The 24,432-nt window shown below is 42.0% G+C and overlaps 2 protein-coding genes across 3 annotated transcripts in view; one reads left to right on the forward strand and one right to left on the reverse strand.

Moving 5' to 3' along the window:
- Positions 1-7,633, reverse strand: part of pcnx2 (pecanex 2) — a 38,066-nt gene extending 30,433 nt beyond the window's left edge. The window contains exons 1-7 of the mRNA XM_046070047.1: positions 7,185-7,633; positions 5,414-5,616; positions 4,384-4,501; positions 4,217-4,259; positions 1,681-2,207; positions 1,401-1,595; positions 61-540 (exon numbers count right to left, since the gene is read on the reverse strand). Coding sequence (XP_045926003.1) covers positions 61-540; positions 1,401-1,595; positions 1,681-2,207; positions 4,217-4,259; positions 4,384-4,501; positions 5,414-5,616; positions 7,185-7,337 — 1,719 coding nt within the window. The 5' untranslated portion in view covers positions 7,338-7,633. The remainder of the gene's footprint in view (positions 1-60; positions 541-1,400; positions 1,596-1,680; positions 2,208-4,216; positions 4,260-4,383; positions 4,502-5,413; positions 5,617-7,184) is intronic.
- Positions 7,634-8,549: 916 nt separating this feature from the next.
- map3k21 (mitogen-activated protein kinase kinase kinase 21) overlaps positions 8,550-24,432 on the forward strand; it is a 30,336-nt gene continuing 14,453 nt past the window's right edge. The window contains exon 1 of one of the 2 annotated variants that reach the window (XM_046070207.1): positions 8,550-10,290. In XM_046070207.1, the coding sequence (XP_045926163.1) occupies positions 9,498-10,290 (793 nt within the window). In that variant the 5' untranslated portion in view covers positions 8,550-9,497. The remainder of the gene's footprint in view (positions 10,291-24,432) is intronic. The other variant, XM_046070208.1, reaches the window with a different exon arrangement.

The raw sequence follows: 24,432 nt of genomic DNA on the forward strand, positions 1-24,432 counted from the left end.
AGAGATGGATGGAGATAATAAAGATACAGAAATAGAAACAGAGCTGAACTGCCAACATACTGTGTTTTGTGAGCGGTCCGAAAGCAGCACGGCATCTTTCCCACTGTCCATGCTCAGCCCACGGATGTGAGTCCTTCCCCCAGGCCCGTAGCGGCCCAAAGCTGGCGGCAGACGCAGAAAACCTTGTGAATCCACGTTAGGATCCAGAGGATCTGTGTCATCAGGGTGGGAGTTGACATCAATACCTGATGAGCTGTTGTCATTTGTCAGCTGTGGGCTTGGCGTGCTGTCAGTCATCTGCAAACCAAGATGCTCCTGGTCTGGATCTGGACACTCCAGCGTGGTGTACTCAGAACTGGTTGTTTCTCTACACAGGTGAAACTCTTCACTTTGGCTTGTTGTCTGTTGCTGTTGCAGGGTGGGGTTGTCCTCTGAGCTAGTCGCTTCTTCTCCCTCTTCCACCTCCTGCCTCTCCTCCTCAGGGGAGTCGAAGGTGATGACGGGGATCTTGATGTGACACTCTCCTGCATCCTTCTGAGCCTTATAGGACAAACAGGCATGTTCTCCAAATGTAACAACACCACAATGTAACAACACAATTTTACCACGAGCAGCAGCCTTGGAGAAACAACATAAACAGGACAGGTGGGCTAATTTCTGCTGCATGGCCACTGTACGTTCTCATATTATACTCAACACTATAGTGTGGGCTGATTTGAAATACTGTATTTGGACTTCTACATACCCAGAGACTGGCATATCCATGGCAACGAGTGAGGACTAAATTTACATTATACCCCCTCGTAGATTTGGGTGTAATGTCGGTGACTCAGACATTTATGTATGACAGCAGTCTCTAAGATTTTAAATTACGGCAAGCGCTTTATTTTGATAGCTATACCGGTACATAAATAAAGTAAAAGATGTGTTAACAATTAACAATTTCTTTTTAGTGTAAAGGCAGAGGGAGAGAGGATAACTAAACCCATAATAGTAAATACAGATCAAATTTCAAGCCTTTTAAACCCAAGTGATTTGCTGGAGGGTCAGTCATTACCAACTCACACTGTGCTGCTGCCTGACATTGGTCAAACCCACAGAAATATATTTAGAATTGTAGTGGAGAGTTAAGTTTCCAAACATACCAAAACATGTCTGGGCAAATTATGTAGAAATGTGTAAAAATTAAAGAATATACGTCTAGGACATTTACATTTGATGGGATGATTCAGCCATAAAAAGAGTTTTGGGTTTCAATATCTGACTGAATGTGAATGTCATTTAGCTTCAATAAAGAGCTGGAACAGGCCGATACAGAACACATACTGTATGTGACACTGCCATATTGTATAAGATGATTATAAAGCTACTTAAAGGGGAAGGTCCACAATGATTCTTACCTGTGCATTCTCCAGAAGGCTCTGCTTGACGCTCTCCTCCAGCTGAGCAGCAGTCTGAGGGTCACAGCTCATGGTGATGATGATCTTGACTGTGTCGCTGTCATCCAGGTGAGCCGACATGGGCCCGGGACCAGAGTTGTCTACCAGAACCACTTCAATCTCATCTGAACAGTAAGTCTCCTCCACTGGCTCAGCCTGGGAGACAACACAAGAGATATATTAAGATACACTTCAAATTCAAACCTCCTTACGGTTTCTACTCTATACTTGTAAGGCTTACCTGTGCAGGAGCTTCTGGGATATTGGTGACATCATCCTGGCGGTCCTGGGAAGTGTCCAGAGAGTTATTGTTGGCATCTGGTGGCTCTTTTCGCCCCTCACTCTCCTCTTCGCTCTCATCTTCACTTCCCTTTGAGGAAGGCAGACCTTCATCAGCTGTTTCCCTGTCTGCAGTCTCTTTCTCCTCACAGTCTTTCTCCTCCTCTATTCTGTCCTGCTCTGAGTCTTTCTCTTTTGTTGTTTCCTGCTCTGATTGCTCTCTGACAGTCCCCGTCAAAGAGCTCTGAATTTCCATTCCTTCTTTTACAGCTCCGGTTTTAATTATTTCCGCATCCGTTTTCCCTGTCCCACTATCAGATCCAGGGCGCGTCTCTTCTCTTTCCGCTCGGGATGGGGTTCTCTGCTGGGCCTGCAGCAGGGGGGCAGCCTGGTCAGGATTTGGGCTGGAGAGGTCATCTGGAGAAGGCTCTGGGCTTGGGTGCAGGCCTCCCTCCACATGACCCTCCTCTGCGACACTCTCACCCAGTCCTAAAACGAAATTAAATTCAAATTGTTGATTTAAGGTGTAAATCTGCTTAAATCCTAAAATTCCTGCCATGGAAATATCCCTTATTTGGCTGCAGTAACGACACACAAAATTCACAGTACTGTCTACACACAATTAGACACTATTGTAGGGTATGTAAGTATTTGCCAGTAACAGATAAATATCTTCCCATTACAATAAACTACAGAATGCGGATCAATGCTACTACTACTCAAAACAGGAACCAAAATTTAGTTATAATTATGCAATCTAATGCAGTATACCACAGTGTTCATATCCCTTTTTTTCCCCGATCAGCTGACTTTGATCTAACTGATCACCAATGCATGAGGTCATACATTTACTGGAAGCAGCTGGTCAGCTGGTCTTGTTGGCTGGCTGCTAGTTCTGTGCTTGTCTGAGCATATTTACAGTGATGTGTTTGCAGAAAAGGAAGTTGTCAAGCTACGTTGTCTAAGGAACCATCAAGTGCTTTACGGAAGAGGAACAGAGGTTGCTTTCAGCACAGACTAATTATGTCATTACACTATACAGAACACTTTACAAATCACATTCCCTATCACTTTCCTATTGCCAGTGTCATTTTAGCATTCAACAGCCTCACTAGGAAGTGATAGGACATCAGGAACATGTAATTCAATGTTTGAAATATAAATGGGGAGAAGAACTTGGTTCTCTATTTCTGTTGACTCTTGAATATTCCAAAATAAGACTTTCTCCCACAGTCAGTCAGAAGCTACTTTAAGCCATAGTATTCTCACGTGTTTTCTAAAAGTTTGTCCTTTTAGTATGACATTTCTGTTTTTATGTCTGAAGCCATTACATCCGATTGAGCCAGATCATTTACTAATCAACTCAGCTCATTTGAATCAATAGTGAATCATACTAGAGCTCAGAAACTCACTCTGTCCTCCCCCAAAAAACATTAACACTCATTAATTGAAGAATCTTGAAATTAGAAGACTGTACTTTACTCCTTTGTAATATTTCAAAGTCTCATACATTTTATAGGAAATTATTATTTGACAAGATGGGCAACAAATTAAAGGAAAATTCAACATTAAGTGTTTTAGTAAGGTTTTGTGCCACCACGAGCAACAAGAACAGCTTTACTGCTGTTTGAGACGATCAAAATATAGTTCCTCCCGTGGTGCCTTGATGATGGAGATAAGGAGCACTGTCCAAAATCTCACATAGATCTTTAGTTGGGCTGAGGTCAGAGGCCGGTTTCACAAAGATATTGTGGACTGGTCTGAAGTGTTAGACCAGTCTTCATTGTGCTCTCAGATGAGTCTTATGCACGTTATACAGTGTTACAACAATAAAGACTGCATCATTTCAAGCCTAACCAGTTGACCAGTGGCACCAATTTAAAAAAGAAAAACATGTCCCATAATGTTGGTTTGTTAACAACACTGTGGTGCGAGGAATCAGAAGGGACAGTAGAGATGGCAGTAACCTGTTATATCCAACAGTGTGGACATCGTCAATCTCATTCATTTGCACAGGGAAACTGTTCTGAGCCTGACTGATGAATTTGAAAAAGTACTGAGCTCTGGCACTAAAAGAAGGCACAGCATCTCAGTTCTACTACAGACCTGCAATGCGTTGAAATTTTATACAGTGTTTTTTTTTATTATTGTTACGCTATTTGCTGAATATTCACAGTAAAATGTCCTTGTAGCTGTTGAATTCTTCTACAAGGCAAACACTTTCTGCTGGAGTGAAGGGAGCTGAGCAGTTTAATGCAGTTGCTTTGTCAGCCATGTTTTTAGTTTGAAAAAAGTCTTAATTTACCTAGAACCATGGCAAATTAGTCCTGTAAGATAACTGTAATATATCAAGCTTTATGCAACGGGTGGTAAGCTTGACTATCTTTGTGAAACTGGCCCCTGGCGACTGTACTCTGCATTTGTTTATTCACGTATTTATCCATATTTTTCCTTTACCCATCTGTATCTCAGTCAAATCCAGAGAAAGACCAAATCACCTTCTGCAGTTTTCACCACCACCTCATCTGACTTCAAACAGTCCTACAGGGAAGAGAATTCAGAAACTTGTGATTAAAATTAGGACATACAGTAATGTGGGTCAACACAGTGTTTTTTGTACTGCACTTTTATACTAGTAGATGTCCATCTTTTAATTGTCACTCACCACCCCGATCAGTCCCGGGTCTGTTTCAGTCTGCTTCACTGTCACCTGGATCACCGGACTGGGACCCTTCCGAGCCAACATGGTCATGGCAACGCTGTCGGGAGCCGTACTGCTCTTCCTGTTAGACAAAGACGAGAGACAGGGGAGAAATTAAATGATGAGGAGAAAGAGGCAGAGAAATGGGGGGAGCCTATGTTAGTCCATAAATCAATATGTCACTCTCAGAAGAAACCATCAGATCCAGCCTCTCATGTTTTGAATACTAAAATAAACAGATTTATAGAGATGAGAAAGTGCTAAAAATAATTGTGTCTGGACCGGCTGTTTCATCTCCCCACAAGCACTTCAAAGATTATAAGAAAGAAATCAGTCACACAGGGAACAGAACGTGACGGATTTTCTTTTATTAGTCTCTGTGTGGATCAAGTGTGTCAGAGCGAAGTGGCCGACTGAAGATCGCTGACCTCCACTTATCAGCTCGCTCATTCACCAAAGCTATACTGGGTCTTTGAAATAAAGTGGATAGAGTCCGTATTCCACTCTGAGAAACTTCATCACAAAACCAATCTGATCTCAAAGAAAAACTGAGGAAAAAAGACACATGCAGAGAGAGAAAGAAAGGAGACTAAAAAATGTAAAAAGAGTATGCATGGTAAGCACGGTAAGATACTCAGTTATACTTAGTGGCGTTATTCTAAAAGGAGGTCTCAGGCCTAAATGTACAATATCATGTTAATAATTAAGTCATATCATTAGGCATTTAACCATCTGGCCTAGATTATGTAATGACTAATCTGACAAGAAAGCAGATTGAAGCACAAGTAGCAAAAATGCCAGTTTGTTAAATGTATATATATACTGTATATATCTCTGAATGGCCTCTAACGCATCAATAAAGGTGAGACGACTTCTGTATTTGAATTTTTCATCATTAAAAATTCATCTGACTTTTTAAGATACTTCATATTGATCCCACTGACTGCCGTTTCAGGATTAAAAGTGTGTGTGTGTGTGTGTGTGCGCGTGCTACCTAATGCTGGCGGGCAGGCAGGAGTCCGAGGCTATACTTTTCTTCTCCGGAGCCTTGCTGAGGTCGGAGAGGCTGCTGCGGACCACCGCCTCCCCCTCGTTGAACATCAGGTGCAGCCGATAGTTGGCCAGCTTGATGAGGATGAAAAAGACAGTGATGGAGGTGCAGTAGATGCTCAAAGCCATAGTGGTTGGGGGCAGGGCCTGTTGGGAGGAGAAGAGCTTCTTCATATTCAAGTAACATCTAACAGAGTCTCCTGACTCCACCAGAACAAGAAAAACACAAACTACTTATTTTCTTCTTATTGGTAAGTAGGGGAAATTCTTCAAATGGTAAAACTTATTTGGTCACACAGCCACGCTGTTCCCCCGGATGTATTACAGGCTTAGTGAACCACAAGATCTAATTTGATTAACTGGTGGATCAATGAAGTCTATTGATCCCGAGGGGAAGGATGGCCCATAGCAAAGAACAGGAAGATTAAAGACAAAACATCTGCATCTTACTGATAGAGTCATACTGGTCTGGTGAGAGGTCTTGCTGTGGATATGGACACTTTTTGTCTCCAGGTACAAATTTACAGCCCCAGTGTCATTTGTGCTCGTTCCTCAACGTTCTGCCATAGTGTACCTTACACTGTGTGTTCTGCGTGAGCTTCAGATAAAATGCTAATAAACTTGAAATTTGAAACATCTCTCCCAGAAGGCTTGTGCTGGGGTTTTTTTGCAGGCTGAAGCAGTTGGTGTTTTCAAACAGACTATAAGCAACATTTTAATACAGCTTTAGTGGCAAAACTCTAAAACATCTGAGCTGTCACTAACCAGAATCTGTCACTTTGCCTTATTAAAACTCCTTCATGGATTGCTAATTTGGCTTTACCTGAACACAGAGTAGACACACAATTAGCCCTGCATGGTTTATTGTATCGGGACTGAAGAGCAGAGATGTGGGGAGCAATCACATCACATAATCATAATCTGCAATCTATTTAATCCGGATAAAACTGGAGTGTTTTGATAAACCCCTGTTCCATAAAAATTGAGACACAGCATTAAATAAGTTATTTCTTCACATACAATAACATAAAAAAGCTGTCTTGCACTCCAGGCTATGATCAGATCACATCATTAAAGTATTGTACAAGGCTGCTGTTGCCACCATCTATTCATTTCAAACACCATGTGACACGTGAATTCACTGCCTGTTATCATCCATACATCACCACAGCTAAGGGTCAAGGTGTTTGACCTATAGCAGTGACTCTTCCCTCTATGCCACCATCCTGCTACATGGCTGTGCCTGTAACAGAGTTTTTGTTTCTCCCTACACATTTACTGTACCACCAGGTATGGTAAACCAGGCTGTAACTAATCTCAGATGGAAGTTCCCCACTCAGGATAGTTTCAGTGGGAGCAAAGCAAGCCTGTGTTGCATCTATTTCAAAGGCCATGACATGATGACAAAATGTGAGTGAACCACAGTTTCACGCCTCCTGGCTCTGCCACATCCCAGGAGCAGCCATGCGTTCCGTCACTGCATGCCAGCAAAAAAAAAAAAAAGAAACTGCGACAGTGCTGTTTTCTCTAGCCGTGAATTTCCCTCGGTAGCAACCAGAAAACGAAGGATGTCCAATTCTTGCAGAGCCGCTGCGCGTTTATCCAAGAAAGGATAAATACGGCGCATGAAAAAGCAAGCGTGAAGGTACCGTCAGCAACTCACACCCCCTTCGCGGCCTTGAACGTTATGTTCCCTAATAAAAAAAAAAACTCACCAGATGGAGAGACAGGGGCAACATCAGGAGGAATATCCATAGATAGAGGTGGCAGGAGTTGTTAAATTTGTTCTGGTCCGGGTCGTGGTACCAGCCCCCGGTCAGAGAAGCCCAGACTCCCTGACGCAGGGTCTGCACGACCTGGGAGCCCATCTCTCCTCCTCTCTCCTCCTCTCCGCTCAGGTTGGACGGACGGATGATGCCGCTGCTGCTAGACTACAATGCAATGATCTCCTCTAATGCATGCTACTGTCGCTCCGCCTCCATGTTGGGGCGATACAGCACGTCTCCTGAGCCTCCTCTTTCATGCCTCATCGGTCTCCCTCGCTGTTGTCCTCTCGTCTGCCTTTTCCCATCCCAATGTCGATTCGTCCATTGCTGCTGCCGCGGTCCTCATCTTGTCCTGTTCGTCTCTGTCCTTCTCCCTCTCCTCTCTAGCTGCCTGTACAGATGCGCAGCTCCGACCGCCCCCCCCCCCCCCCCCCCCCCCTTCCCAATCCTCCCCTCTGCTTCCCCTCCCTCACAATCCTTTCCTATTATTCCCACCTTCACTGTTTATCTGCGTACAAACGTATACCCGAGCGGTTTGCAGGCAAAATCATACAAATCGGACAATCAAGCCAAATTGTGCGCAAGTAGCCTATGTGCTGACTAAATGCAAGACTATGTATGCACGTGTAGCCTAGATACAGCATGTATGTGTGTGTGTGTATATGCCTAGGTAATATATGTAGCCTGTAGCACACGTGCATATGTAGCAGGCCTACGCATTTAGCCTATATATCAGTTATATTTGACAGATGTTATAATAATGTTATATATTATTGTGTTATTGTTATTATTGCATGTTGATTAGTATTGTGAGCCAAAGCAATATAATTAGGCCTATAGCCTACGTAAATTATTATATCCTATGTAAATTCCTAGTATAGCTAATTAATAGGAGTAAGAGTAGCCTAGTTATATTTTCAGAATCAGAATCAACCTACTTGATCCCCGAGGAGAAATGTTTGTGTCACAGTTGCACACATTGCACATAAAGTCATAAAGGAATATAAAATAATAATAGAAAGTCTAAATATATCCTTAAAAACTGCAGTATTAGGACCAGAGTATTAAAACAGAGAATATTGCACATGAAGTATTAAACACTACAAGAAAAATACTTTCTTTCGCTCATGGCCGGTGTTTGGAGGGATCCACATGGGCCACTATTCCCATAATTTCCCTGAAGGCGCGCTCTCCTCACACATTCCTATAGTGGCTCCTCCTCCCCCCCCACCCCCCGCCCCCACTGCTGCGGCGGTCACATGTCATATAATGTACCAATCAGGAGGCAGCACAGCCAGCAGCGAGAGCAGCAGCAGCGTCCCCCAGGTCCTTCGTGCAGCCACTGCTGGGTCCGACTTGGTCTGGTGACAACGGCGACAGGGGGGGTTGTTTTGATTAAAGTTGACGGCTTTTTCTTCATCGTGTTTTTATTCTCGCATTGTTGCGCTGAAATCCAGGATGTTTGCTGCGCGTTCTCAGTGTTGAGCCGTCGTTTTTTGCGTCACACAACCGGAGGGTAAACAAACTTGGGAATAACCATCTTCAAGCTGAGAGAGGAGCAACTTTTCCAACTGCCTTACTAGTCAACGGGCTGACCTATGCTAAGCTAACCCGCTAGCAAATGCAGTTGAAATTCCTGTTAAAAGTCCACAAACTAGCAAGCGAACTTTTGTTTCCTGGGTTCGGAGACTCGATGAGATTTACTGGCGACTCTCAAAGACACACCTGTCCCTCGGACCCACGCTGTATTTGGTCGGAGCGGGCGGTGCAGGTGCACCTCTTGCGGCACCTGCGAAAACTTGGTAACTTAGCTCCATCGGTAGAGAGCTAACTTTAGCTTGTGCACGTTAGCATTACGCAGAAGCAGGTGCTAAAGTTGTGGACTGGCGTTAATGTTTCTCTCGTTGCGGAGATAATGTGAGATTTATCACGTTTTTTGTGCATCTACAACTTTATAACCGTCAGCCCATATAGTGTTGACATTAGTTTAAAAAGTATTTCGGCTAGGCTAGTTGTTGATCTTCATACACTTCTACCGGAGTGGCGACGTGGTAGTAACGTTGTGGACGCTCTCTCTCCCGCAGGACTTTGGACACGGTTGACCCTGCTGCGGGCTGTGCGGGGAGTACTCCTCTGTTCTCATTAGCTAGTCCCGTAGATGTGACAGCATGAGCATTTCAAAAAGTTGCCTTTTACGGTTTTAAAGTTTTCATTTTGTCCTGAAAGCTCTGCACCCTATGGTGCCGCTACGGCCACCGAGAAATGGATGTCTCGCAGGCCGCTTTCCCAAACGGTGAAGGGCGGCCGGGCGGCGGTGGGACCGGAGAGCATGTCTGGACAGATCCCCCCACAGTTCGGGCGTGGGCTCACTCTGCCCCGCTGTGCCCGACTCGGTCCCTGTGGACAGCCGCATATGACTATGAGGCAAGCGGTGAGGACGAGCTCAGCCTCAGACGAGGGGACGTGGTGGAGGTCTTGTCCAAGGACGCAGCGATCTCCGGGGACGAGGGATGGTGGACGGGTAAAATCAACCATCGAGTCGGGATTTTCCCCTCCAACTATGTCACCTACCAGCCCGCTATTTACCGTCTCCCCGCTACTAGCGGGTCGGTGGGGGTGCCAGAGGGAGTCCCGAACTCGCCCGTCCCGATTCCCTTCAGTGAACTGGTTCTAGAGGAGATCATAGGCGTGGGTGGATTTGGCAAAGTTTACCGGGGCACATGGAAAGATCAGGAGGTCGCTGTGAAGGCGGCTCGGCAAGACCCAGACGAGGACATAACAGCTACCGCTGACGGTGTTAAACAAGAAGCGAAACTTTTCTCCATGCTGCAGCACCCTAACATTATTAAACTGGAAGGTGTGTGTTTGGAGGAGCCCAACCTGTGCTTAGTCATGGAGTACGCCCGAGGCGGGACACTGAACCGGGTGCTGACCGGAAGGCGCATCCCTCCACACATCCTGGTCAACTGGGCCGTGCAGATTGCACGCGGGATGCTCTACCTACACGAGGAGGCCGTGGTACCGATTATCCATCGTGACCTGAAGTCTAGCAACAGTAAGCAAAGATTGAAGTGTGTGTGTGTGTGTGTGTGTGTGTGTGTGCTTGAGACAGAGAAGTTAAGACAAACTGCCCGACTTTAGGAGAAAGTCCTCCTCACAGGGACCATGGGAGAGCCATCCACCTGTTGCACATGTAGCCCATCCTCCTTTAGTTATTTATAGCTTATGTTTTGGTCACAGTTCAGATCTGCTTGAGTAACTGCCTTAGTGTTAAACTACCTCATCAACCTCTAAGCTGACAGCAGCTCATGTTCAACCTGTCACGCATAAAGTGATTAATTGATATCATATCAATGGCCATTGGGAAATGTTTATCTCTTGCTTATGTTATTAGGAAAACATAGTTTAGTCATTTCAGCCTAAACTGAGGTCACTGAAAATTCATAATCCACATAATATATATCACAGCATCACTGGTACAGCTCTGCCCTTTACTCAGGATGGATTTAAAGACTTGTAAAAGGTCTGTGGGTGTATGAGGTGGTGGTGGTGGTGGTGGTGGTGGTGGTGGGGGGGGGGGGGGGGGGGGGGGGGGGGGGGGGGGGGGGGGGGGGGGGGGGGGGGGGGGGTGCCATTGAGAGGATGTGAAATAAAGTAAGTTTGCTCAGCTGGGCTGCCAACCCCCCTACCCAACCCCCTCTCCAGCCCTAGGCTGAATTGTTGTTCAAATAAAGTCAGTGATTTACCAAACACATAACTAGACACACTTGGTCCACACTGTCAGGCCATGTGCTCGACCAACCAGAGCTAATACCAGAGGTCACAGGGTAAAAAGAAGTAAGCCCAAGAACCTCTCTAGCTATATTAATAGAGAAAACCATTCCCTTAGGGGCTTTCTGGAATGCTGGATTCACAGTTGGTGCAGGCATTCATGTGCTGAATAATAAATTAGATTAAGACTTTTGAGTATTTACTCGCTTTTGAGTTTCTTGGTAACTTAGCGGGTTCATGTAGTTGAAATATGGTTCAGTACAGCAGACGAACAAGTGTGCTAGTTCCTCCATGGACTGGTAATTGACAACAGGCCAGCAAACTTTAGTTTCCCAGAACTGAATAATGAATGGACAGGACTCGATGAGAAAAAGACCCACTGACACAGGCTACCCATTTCAACTCAGGTGTGTTTATGTGTGTAATATAACTCCAAACACTCTTTCTCCCTTTGTGGCCAGAGAGTCTTATCCTGGGGCCATATGGGTTGCAACTCTGGCGTACTGATGTCTGTTTATCTCCAGCTGGGAGAGTCAGTGTGTGAATATAGAGACAAAACATGCGATATGTACACAGACCAGACTCTCCATGATCACCATATAAAGATTGCCTCTCAAGCGTTTCACAGATATGAAGGGTACTGTATAGATTGACCAAGAAAAATCTATGCATGCAGGTCAAACACACAAACATGCCCAGTGATCATAACATTTATATTCTGAAAACATGATCTGTATATAGTATGTGGTTGTAGTTTCAGTTAATAAATGGCAGCAATAGTGCAAGCATGACAAAAATTTAACTCCTCATCAACCCTAATTTTACAGCCCAATTTAGAATATATTTGTAACACGTATATCCATTAGAGTAAAACAAGGTTTGCAAATGTTAAGTAGTTTTTCCAGCATACAAATAATACTGTTTCGCACTCTAAAATGCAAATTCTCACACAATTTTGAATGTGGACAATAAGTCAACAAAACTTTCAAACTATGAGTTTTTATGTGCATGTGAAGCTCCTGGGGCCACATGATGAACAGTGTAGGAGAGCCCAACCCTATAAGTAGTCTTATTTAAGGTGGAAGATTTGTGCTAATTATAGGGCAGATGGAAAGAAAGGATTTAACAGTTTCGGCTAATCGGATGTTTGGTGAACATACACAAACAAACTCCCCCGAACAGGCACAGTGCTGCGAACACAAGTCAGTGTGTTTGTCCTGCCACTACACTGTAAAACTTGCAAGAGGCCAATGACAATGCGCTTGTTGCAGTTCTGGGCTCTAATGAAACCTGGGAGCTCAACCTGAAGCTTGTAGGCTAGTGGAATAAATATCTGTTTTTCTGGATTCACTCTGAATTAGAGCCCACTGCTGAGCTGTGCCACTTAAACGAGACCAAGAGAGACGTTCGTTTCTAACAGTCGGTGTTTGCAATGGTGCAGTTACTAGTTCCAGGTAGTTGACAGTACCGGGGTCAGAAGTCTGAACATCTGTGGTCAATATAAATAAATAAAGAGATAATGAAAGAAGCTGTATGTGTTTGCTTTGAACCAGGGCATTGAGTTCACACTCTCTCCTACACACAAACACACAAATGGCACCCTGTGGTGTGTTGGGTTGTTTTTCCCAGTAAAAATCTAGAATAATGCAGCTTAGAGAAGTTGTTGCATCTGCTAGCGTGGGCCTGTTGTCTGTTTGTCTTGGCATTGTGTGTGCGTCGGTCAGCAGTGAGAATTATCGACGACGGGGGGTAATAAGAAAATAGATACATTGCAATGAGTGGTTGTTAATCAGCAATCTGTCACTTTTTAAAAAATATTTAATGAGCAAAGTGTCTGTTGGTGTGGCTAGACCTCATCTCTATTTCTGGAATATATTCCCTCAGGGTTAACCAGGACATAGACAGGTACATTACGCAGAACCAAACTTCTCCATCTTCACTCAGCCTGTCATTTATCAACTTGCAGTGTACACATGCTCCACGCAGACAAACATACAGCTATTTGATCAATGATTAGCCTGTAAAGTAATATGTTGGAAGTCAGCAAGATTTGTCCAATCTCTTTTGTGTTTTTCAACCTAATCTGTAAAATCCCAGCCTGCAGGGAGGAATGTTGCTAATGAGGGATAAAAGCTTAACATACGTTTGCACAATGGACTGGTCAAGCAGCCGTTGCTAGGCTACTGTGGCCAGAAGAATGGCTAGGACGAGGAGGGTCTCAAAGCCCTCGTTTTGTTTTGTTCGGTTCATATTTAATCTCCCAGAGAGCAGCGGTACTCTTTTATTGCCACAAACTGAGGGGGTTTCCCTTCTTGCTTCGTTATTTTTCTCCTTACTTACTTTCCCTCCCTTGTTTCCTTTCAGCCTCTGTATTATTTTTCATGACTACTTTTTGGCCTGTACAACTTTCTAACTTTAAGGATAATGCTGGAGGTACTTTTTTTTCTTTTTTAATATTAATCAACAAACTTCTTTTCAAAACCAACAAGAAATGTATCCTGCTAGCAAGTATCGTCTGTGTAGCTGCAGCCTTTAATAATTATTGCAATATTATTTTCCTTAATAACAATATAACAAATGTTCAATAAATGTTTAATTAATTTGAATCAGGAACAAACTTATTTTTTCCATTAAGATATTAATTATGTTGAGGAAAAGGGACTGAAAAAAGATTTAACCTAATTTTACTCATCCTTATTTATTGAAAAAGATTTTATCATAATTGTTTTGAATGTTCTGCCTCAGATTTGTGAAGATATCCACTGTCATGTTCTGACCATAAAGAATAGTTTAAAACCACAATTAACCATCTGGTTTCTTCAACTTTCACTCAGGAACTAAAATCAGCCTTTAAACTTGAAAGAAATGATGATTTGACATTTATCGTGATAACAATCTATATCATAAAAACATTTGTGGCTATATCGCCCAGCCCTACTTGAGAGCGTATGCCTTTGTGCCCTAGAGCTCCATTGTCATCTGAAGACTACACATTGATTCCTTCAAATGAGTACAGGTCATATAGTTTTCTGACTCTGCAGCTGCTTTTGCATTTTATGGAGAATGTCTTTATGTCACTGTGAATGATCAGAGCTGTACCATATTACAGCACTGTGGCAATTTGACAATCTGAAAGGAATAAAATACATGACAGTGTTAATTGTAATGATGGGAGAATTCTCCTAAATGGGTCTTATGTGTTTTAATTGTTTTTAAACGTCAGCAGAGTCCTATGGCCTAAGTTCATTCAGGCTCCGACAGTGCAGACAGTGCTTGTTAGTAGGATACATTTATTGTAAATTCAGGTCTTCTCAGGGATTTGTTGATAACAGGCTTTTAGGGGATTTGTTGTTTTCCATGTGCCTTTGCTTTATCCCACTCTTATTCATTACATCCTTTCATTGACCCTTCCTTTTTCCCATCTTACAACTTGGATTTAAACTTTCTCCTACCCAGGTATAGTAGTATTTATAGAGCAGTAGATAAGCGCAAGAAATCACACTGAAACCTGGGCCTGAGCCAGCACGCATAACACACATTAACTTTGGAGTTTCTCAGTGCAACCGATAGTATGCCAGGAATGTGTGCTTGAACGCCACTGAAACTGATGCAGTTCCGTTTGGAGCGTGTGCAACCACAGTCTCCCATCAATCTTAAGCTATTGTTAGACTTCATCACGCTGTCCCGGCTTTCCCCTCCCTCTCACGGTCTCTCTCTCCACACACACACCCATCATTCTGTAGATCTGTGAAGACCTGGCAAAAGTCAAAGAAACACAGAAAGTGTTTCCTTTTATGTTTGTGCAAAGAAATTAGTACAGATGAAGAAAAATACAAGTGGAGACAACATGTTTTGAATTCAGAGTTTAGGATAATAATTGTTGCACATTGAAGGGCCCTACATTGACCTAGTAGTCGCAGCAACGAGGGCAAAGTGCTAGGGCATGTGTAGATGACAAGTGCGCCTGTATCTCTACATGTGTGCACAAAAGTATGTTGAAGTTTATATAAGGGCTGCAGCCAACGATTATTTTCATTATTGACTAATCTGCTGCTTATTTTCACGACTAATCGTTTAGTCTATAAAATGTCAAAAAATTGTGAAAAATGCTCATCACAATTTTACAGAGCCCAAAGTGGCGTCTTCAGATTGTTTCTTTTGTCCAACCAGCAGTCCAAAACCCAAATACTCTTTATTTACTCATATCATAAATGACAAAAATATCAGCAATTCCTTATATTAAAAGGATGAAACCACCAAATCTATCACACTTTTGCTTAAAAAAAGGAAGGAGACAATCGCTTATCAAAATAGTTGTTGATTAATCTTCTTTTGACAGACTAATCGATTAATCAACTAATCGTTGCAGCTCTAGTTTATATTTAAATAGGAGGGCTGTTGTGATAAATCATAGTCCTCTCAGCCAGTGACCGTAACTGCCTCACTGTTTTCAAGTCCCCTGACTGGATTCTTCAAGTAGAAAACAATATTGTTGTGGAAAGTGAAGTTCCTATAGACAAAAGCGTCATCATAAAAGTTTATGCGACAGTTTTTCCACAGTGGTGGAATCTCCCTGTGGCTTTATTCCTACAAGTTTTCTTTCTCACTATGGTTATATTAAAACAGTCCCAAAGCCATGACTTTGCTCCTATTGCAAAAAAAACTGTGCATTGAAAAGATAGAAGATAAGGATGTACCCATCCAACATTTCTGTCCTAATACCCAAATAAAGAGAACAGACAGAATCTGACTACATGTTTAATAGCAGTAATAGCTAATTTGCATTCAACTCCCATTTCATTGTACCTGTCCTCCCACTGCTGCATCGTTGGGTATGAAAATACTAAACAAAGCTAGGTATCTTATAGATTTGTGTTTCCTTTCGAACTACCCTACTTCCGTGGGAACAGCATTGCAAAAGAACACCTTTTAAACCCTGTTTTTCATTATTAGGTCATAATGAGCTCTCCACAGGGGAAAAACATTCAGACTTGATGTAGCTCAGAAAAAAAGGATCCCTCGATCCCCTTTTTTGCCTGCTGTAATTTTTCTACTTCTGGAATAAGTCGAATATAAGAGGAAAAGTTACCAAAGCTTGACTAGGTGCTTGCAGGGCAACTTTTCTCAGGGTTCCCACAATTACCCCTGGTGACACACAGACAGTTACTGCCTGTCTTTTCTCTGACGAGAGAATGGGCAGAGGGGAGAGAGGAGGAGTGGAGATGCTTTCACTGTGTTTTTTATGACCTCTCCCTGACTGCACCTATTGTTGCAGGGCAGGGTGAAAAAGAAAAGGGCCCACAGCTGAGAAGAGCTGCCTTCCAAATCAACCAATCCCCTCTGTAGCTCCCCAGCGCTTTGATAGATGCTAATAAAGCAAAAGGTACTAGCTTGTACACCTTTTAACATTTGTTATGTTTTAATTAGCCCAGTTATAGGTTAATTCAAGCTTAAACTGACACAAACTAAGAGAGGAAGAGGATAGACAAAGAGCAAGTGGCCCGGAGAGACGTGGCCATGATAGATGGATTTAGCCAGCCATTAGCCCTGATCCTTTTCCCATCAACCAGAATGCCTGGGGGCACTCTCATTTCAAACAGTGAGAGTCAGACCAGTCGGGGAATGTTTAGCAGCCTTGTTTCTGCTTACTACAGGAAGTCCTCTTGCTCTCATGCTTAGTCTGTTGGCACAGTTAGGAAAATACTGCCACGTCAAGTTAGGAGGCTGCTCTTTACAGCCACCATATTACTTCAACACTCAGTTATGCCACTAAAAAATAAAATAAGCCTCAGGATTTTGCTGAGAATATTTTGCTTTAGTAGTTGATTAGTATACCGTGTCTTAGTTTTAGTGTCGTAGTTTTTAAAAGATGTTTCAGATTAGCATTATAAGGAGCACATTTTCATAGAGCACTGGTGCTAGAGGGACAGATTTAAAAATGTATCTGGATTTGTGAATTCATTCCTCGGCTGCTTTAAGACTTTGCTGTTGCTCTTCTTGGCTGTGTATATTAAATTTCATAATGCATGAAATACTGTAGGTAGGAATGTAGCCAAATTGTTTCTAATACAGTGAAAGTACTAAACATATGAATGATTACAGTAAAAATCCAATTTAAGACAATTTAATATCCACAGAATGCTACTTGTAGTGTACTGCTGCTGTGCCTCTTATCTTCCAAAACTTGGAAAGTGTCGAAGTGTCGCATTCAAAAGTGTTTTTTTTTATTTGTCTTTATCACTGGTTTGTGGAATTTCCACTGCTGCAGAGTTGCGGGGAGTAAAAGGTGAGGTAGTTTAGTTTGTTGAATACAGAAGAAATGGTCATGTTTGCACACAAAATATTAGTATAGAAAAAGTATATTTTTTCTTTTCACCTTGAGGGGGAGAAAGCCATGGGAAGAAGCGTGGGACCTGCTTTGAAGGCAGGCAGCAGCTCTGCTTCTGATCTTCCCACTTTTCCACCATGAAAGATGGATCTGCTTGAAGATCCACTGTTGGAAAGGGGAATTAAATGGGGGTTGGACTGAGGGTGTGGTCTGCCTTGGAGGCAGATCCATCTCCAATTGCGTTGCACTGATGTGCGCTTCAAAACATTTTCTTGTCCAAAGAGAGCACAGAAAATAACAGAGTCTGAATTATAACCTTTTCAGACATGACATTCACAATCTGGATAAACAGATTGTGAATCAGTCTTAAACAGAAAGAGGTTTCTGTTTCACACATCACCTGTCGCTTATGCAGCTGGCAAACCTAATGATCTAACAGTAATGATACATAGGGTATTTGTAGCAGACACAAGCATTGGCCCACCTCTGGCCTTTTTACAGTAAATGCAGGTGTATGTAGCCTGCACATACGTATCATTACTGATTATTAGGTTTGACATCTACATGTGATGCGTGATTAGACAGCATCATCTTACTACATACTGTTTTGTTTATTATCCCTGACGAATATTTTGGCGCTAGACTTGGGTTAAGGAGTACAGATAATACGCTTTTTTGTGCTTTCATGTTTATAGACAAGTCAAGTTGCTCTGCCCATAGACATGACTCTAGTATGCCAACAAATTCAAGGATGTCAGTTTTAATGCATTTGCTATTACCTGGGGCTATTTTTTACTCCCATGTAACAGTGTGTGAGTGTGCATGATGACCTGTTTAGACAGGATTAAAATCATGAGATTCACAAGTAATACTTGGGTTACCATTACCCTACCTCCCCTTTGCTGAAGATATCCTGTCCTAACAGGCTGTAGATTGTCTGTTGGAGCAAAACAATACTCAGGACAGACTAAACACAGCCTGATTGTGTGCATTAGCTCAGCTGCTGAGGCTTTACATTTGCTAACTTCACTGAACACAGGCACTGGATCTATACTTCCTGTACAGCGTGGGCTTTGGCTTGTGGCTGGACTCTAAATAGAAGTCAAGCAGAGCATCTTCTTCTGCTTTTTGAATACAATTCAAATATGCAATAAGCTATAATTCCATTGGACATGCAGTGTTTCAACATGATTTCCTGGTTATGGAAGAAAAAAAGAAAAAATGTCTGAAACCAGAATTGTTTAATTTAAATGAAAGAACATGTTTTGTTTACATTTTGCTTTTTCTCTTAGGCCAGTCTTATATTATAAGGAGCTTCTTGGTGAAAACACTCTGATATTAACCTTTCTTAGAAAACTTTAGAAATTAGAATAGGGTGAAGAGTAGGGATGCAGCGATTACCGGATTTCATAATTAACCGCGCTTTAAAACGTCACGGTTAATTAATCGTAAAGGCTCCGCTACACCGGGTGTTTCTTTTGCACAGAACAAAACTGTGGCAACTTGCACAAAATAAAAACAAAGTTACAGTAGCGGTGCACCAGTGTAAGTGTCGTGCTTATCAGAGGCTACTGTACACTGGCGAAACTCTGGCAGAGGGGCCAAACTGTGAAGCTTTATTTCCACCAGAGAAACGGCTGAAGTCGGCAGTGTGGGAGCATTTCGGGTACACCAAATCTGACCAGGGTGTTACTGAAGATGACAGATCACCTGTTCAAAAACTTGCCATTAAAAGGCTCCTGCTAAAGGAGCGAATAACTACATTAAACTTGATGCAGCACCGCGGGATCACCACCCAGCTTACACGGAAAGGTAGGCCTAATACATTATATTAAATAACATAGCAAGTTGTTTCGGAATTATATATAAACGGTATATATATATAAACTGGTGTCAGTGTTTGGTCAATGCTTAATGGCTTTTTCCCTCTCCTTTATTGAGTTTATACCTTTTTTGTGCATGTAATAGGTTTGCAAAGTGAAAAAGCCCAAAGTCCAGCCCCAAGGGTGTTCCCATCTCCCACAGAAAACTCTGCTCTGAACTGACTGAAAACGGCTTGTTTGTAGTCCAGCCGTTTCCCTTTCATCCCTGTGACGTGACAGGGATGAAAGCAAAATGCGCGTCATATAACGCTTGCCCACCAGGTAGTCCGACACGCCCTCAAAAACGTTGGTGGAAAACCACTGAGCCGCAGCACACACCTCTTCTCTCCCTTCCAAACACCAGCTACCCTCCAGGCAGTCAATGGACATAAAGTTGTTACTGTGATGTAGAGACAGAGCTCAGTTAAAACTTTATGGATGAAAGATACATTTGTTACAGATTAATAACTCTGAAACTCTTGCTCCAGTCTATGTTGCCAAGCTGGTCGGCAACATGTACAGCTGAACCGAAGCCGTGTTTACCGGCTTCTCACTGGCCTGCCCTTCTCTGCTTCTGATTAGCTAGTAGTACCTAACTAGGAACTGCGCATGTGCAACTCCCAACAAAGATCATTTAGAGACAAAATGTATCGCTCCATAGCTAAAACTAAGTGTTCCACACAGGGTGAAAAGAGGAGCTGCAGCAATGTGCAGTATGACAAAAAAATATGGTGTTTCTTGAAAATTAAACCATGTAAACCTGTTCTGGTGCAATCCCTAAATAGGATTTTGAACCTGAAAATTAGCATAATATGAACTCTTTAAGTGAAGCTATTGAGATTAAATATTAAGGTTTAGAATACCTATTTTGAACATTATTTCATGTTTGAAATTATAGTAATTCTTCCATTTAGACAGCAGATGTTAAAAACAGGTGTCATTCATGTCTTACCTGATCTTTCGCTGCTGAATGCATTCAATCAATGGCAGGTTAATCAATAATGAAAATAATTAGTTGCAGCCCCATTAATTGATAACTTTAATTGAACTGTTTATTGTATTTAGCTAGTTTAGTATTTATTGTATTTATTTCACCCTTTCATTCTTCGATAGCGTCTTCATTTTTATTGACGGCAAATTATGCTTGGATAGATTTGTACAATGAATGAAGATTTGGAACACTTTATCAGTCAAAGGACGTAGAAACACAAGTTACTCAGCAGAGGCAATGTAGTGTGTTTGTGTTATGAGCTTGGCTGCTAATAAACTCCAAACAAAATGTCTGGCTGTAGTTTACAGGTGTGTTTTTTTTTTTTTTTTTTTTTATAGTATAACGTCAGCATGGAGTCAAGTTGACAGGAGCTAGGTCTTTTATCAGAACATTTCTAGAGGGCTGACACTGAAGTATCATGGCGCTACAAAGAAAGTATTTGGCCTGATATTCTATAGGCCAATCAACGCAGACGGGTTCATCCCAAAACCACTGTTCTTTTAAGTTGTGTAACTAACCCATCGTAAGTCATTATAAACCTGCTGGGAGGAATCTTTGGAATCACTGAGAGAGGACCTGACAACAGGAAGTAGCAGTAGATCATTGGTCTAGTGAAACCTGTTTGTAATGGAATTCCTTTTGTTGCAGCCTGGGTAGAGGATCCCCTCTGTGCCCTAGGCTTGTAATGGCATCACTACCCCTGTTATTAGTGGAGACCCATTGGAGTCACACTACAGTTAAAATAGGCCCAATTGAAAATACTTGTGTATGCCCAGGAAAATCTTAACCCTCACCCCTCTATGACTGTGTCTTCAATGTGTGTGAAGGAAATGCCAAACAACAATTTGTTTTTGATAGGAACTAGTTTATAAGCAGGAGTGGTCTGTTCATTTGTTTCTTGTGTTAGTTGGGGTGATAGTTGAAGTACCGTGCTTACTTTTCGGCTGTGGTAAAATGCAGTTGTGTTTGCAGTAGACAAGCCAGATGTCCCTGGTATTCTGTGCTGACTTAAAGAACATTCACACTTAAGCTAGAAATATGATAAAGAAACAGACATTCATGGACACATTTTATTCGCATTTATATTGAATGTCAAACAGCATGCTGCAGATTTGTATATAGGATCTTGCTTAGGCAAACATGATTTTTATTATAATGCAAGTAAATACGTTTATATATCTCTGAGGCTACATCCACACTACTACGTTTTTGTTTAAAAATGGAGTTTTAAAACTAATACAATATCCGTCCACATCATGGTTTTAGCTGCGTACCAAAGTTGATCTCTATATTAAAACGACTGAAAACGCACATCTAGTGGTCATTCATGTACACTGGGCATGCGTGTGCCGGTGTAAACATGAAGCAGATGGTCTACTCCGCAGAAGATTTTGTTTTTAAAGGCCTCCGTTTTTGCCCGTCTAAAACGCTACCACGGAGTTTTAAAACGAAACCGGGGTCAGCAGCGTTTTCAAACTTCTCTGTTTTAGGTCTTTGGATTTGCTGTTGTAGTCTGGACGGGAGGTGCAAACGTAGTAAAATTTATTATGTTTACTCAGTCTTGGGCTGCAAATAGCCTAACTCATTTTCATAATCAATTAATCAATTAATAAATTGTTTGGTCTAAAAAATGCGAGAAAATAGAGAAAAATGCCCATCACAAGATCCTAAACCCAAGTTGATGTTGTTGATGTCAAGTAGCTTCAGTATCCTTCTCTTAAGACACCTGTAACCCTTTGTTGACACCAGTAGAACTGATCAAACAAGACCTAAGGTGTACCTTACTATCACACCGGGCTACTATATTAAAAGTGTGATAAACAGGATCCTGGGTTCTTAGCTGTTGATGGTGAGCTGGCTAAATATTCCCTATTTACTAATATTTGTTACAGTGACTTCAGGCAGGATAAGTAGGTAAAGACAACAGATAAACAATATGTGTAAGAACAATAATAGCGCGGTGCCTCCACTGTGGAACTACTAAGCTCACCTTAAGAACTGTACTGAAGTTCCCCAGAATAATGGTAAGTATTTATAAGTAAGTCAAATATGAACAACAGTATATAGTATGAAAAAGGGAAAAACACATTTATTTTTTACTTTCCTGGTACTCTCAAAAAGCACCAGGAAAACACCACTTTTTTGTGTCAAACCCAAAACACCAAAGCTTTAAGTTCAAAGTTTAAACCTTACAATGAACCCTTAATATACTGACAAATAGCCAAAAGATGCTTTATCAAACCACTCTGGTACTCTTCAAGAAACACTTCCCTGTTTTGTTTTTCTTAGAATGGAATAAAAAAAACATTAAACCGTGTGTGTGTGTGTGTGTGTGTGTGTGTGTGTGTGTGTGTGAACTGAATGAAAATAAATGTAACCTGTACAGGTATCAATAACAAAAGGTACCACTTCAGTATAATAAAGTCCCAAGTACACACATCTGTACCATCACAGTTCAACTTTAAAATGTTCAAATTATTACCAAGCGCTTGGATTTGTAAACGTTGGGGCCCATACGGTGGTGCACATATGAAAGAGTAATCCTTTAACTCCCTGGTAGTACAGTTCAATGTTCAGAAAAGTCTCCCCTTACTCATGCGGCTCCGTCACTCCGACGCTCCGATAGTTCAAAAGGATCCACAGGCTGGTAGATGATGCAGCAGAATGGCGAGGTGCAGTAGGTAGATGTCCGCGCGGCGATGCAATTCCCATGGGCGAGGTCCCTCCTCACAGCGGTGCTACTCAGCAGGCTAGCTCACACGGATCCACATTCTCTCTAGTTCTCCGGTAAAAACTGCACTCGTTGTCTACGCTGGTTGTCTCTCTCGACAGTTCAAACCAATGTCCCTCTAGTTTAAAAGTCAGACAGTTTGCACTTTTACACTTTTCTCTGTTATTGCAAACAGGAACGGGGGTATGACCGAGCTACACTTATCACTTTCACTGGAAAAAAACAAATGACTGAGCCTGCTACGACACATAAATTAACTGCAAGGTAATATTTGTGCCCTAGCTATTAATTCTCTCCGAGTTCAACTGAAAGTTTTACCACACATCGATACAGAGCCGCTTCTCTCTCGCACATGCGTCTTCTCTCGTTCTTCTCTTCCGACCATCTTTTTCTACCCTAAAGTTCTCCCCCTCAAGTGGCTCAGTTTACATCAATCAAAACAAACTGAAATTACATTGGCTAAGTTATCATGAAACAGGAATTCACAAAGAGCAAAGCATCATGGAAGGTGTGGTTTTCCCATTAAGATCCCACATGTAAAGAAACAGTCTTTTCATTTAACTATATTTAGTAGGCCCCTACACACCTAAAGGTATTTATCACATAAAACAAAGAGCAAATCAGATACAAAACAGCACAATTCAATAAACCTTCTTGAACAATATAATTCAATCACATTAGCCTCAGTAGAATGCGTGTCTGAAAATGTATTCCCTGAGTTTAAAAGTTGGACTGAAAAAGCAGGGAAGGTGCAGCTGTACGATTTGGCCAGTTAAGGGCATTTTAAGTTTATATAAAATACATGCATTACTTCGGAAAGTCTGTTTCAGTTTTGTTTTTTGTGTTTTAGCGTTGAGTCTGACCACACTATCTGCTCTTGTAGAACAGCTGTCCTCCTTTCCACCCCTCTTACATCTTTCAGTAGATCTGGTTCAGTCTCGACACATTTGTTGTGTAATTGGTCACAAGTGTAATATAGGCGCATGTTTGTGCATGGCTGTGGTTGAAAATTGTAGAAAGGTGTGCGTGTGTGTTGGCAGGTTTTAGTTTGGTACTGCTGTGGAGGAGGAAGTCCAAGGTCATCGAGTGATAACAGCACACGCAGCTCAGCTACAAGTAAAACTTGCACAAACACATCAAAGAGCCTTTGTTGAAAACTGTCAACAAATAGCTATTAAACTGAGTAACACTTAACTTTTTCAGCGTACATTGTGATACAATAGGTGAAGAAACTCACTTGGCTTTTGTTTTCAACACTTCCACTGTGTTTCTTTATCATTACATGCTTTTATTCCCATGGGAATATCACCACAGAGCGTATGTGCAAGCAATACACTCGATACTCTTAGTGCTTAGTCCACCAGAGAAGACTCTCTCTAGTCTGCTCTGCTGGATTTGACACCACTCCAGCTGATAGCACATGTTCATGTTTATCTGCAGTGTTAGTGCAGCATGTAAATAATGAAATGGGACAGTTTGTAATGTGAGGAGATCTTGGCAGAGGCAAAAACAAA

The sequence above is a fragment of the Micropterus dolomieu genome, linkage group LG15 (assembly GCF_021292245.1).
Source record: "Micropterus dolomieu isolate WLL.071019.BEF.003 ecotype Adirondacks linkage group LG15, ASM2129224v1, whole genome shotgun sequence".
Lineage (NCBI taxonomy): Eukaryota > Metazoa > Chordata > Actinopteri > Centrarchiformes > Centrarchidae > Micropterus > Micropterus dolomieu.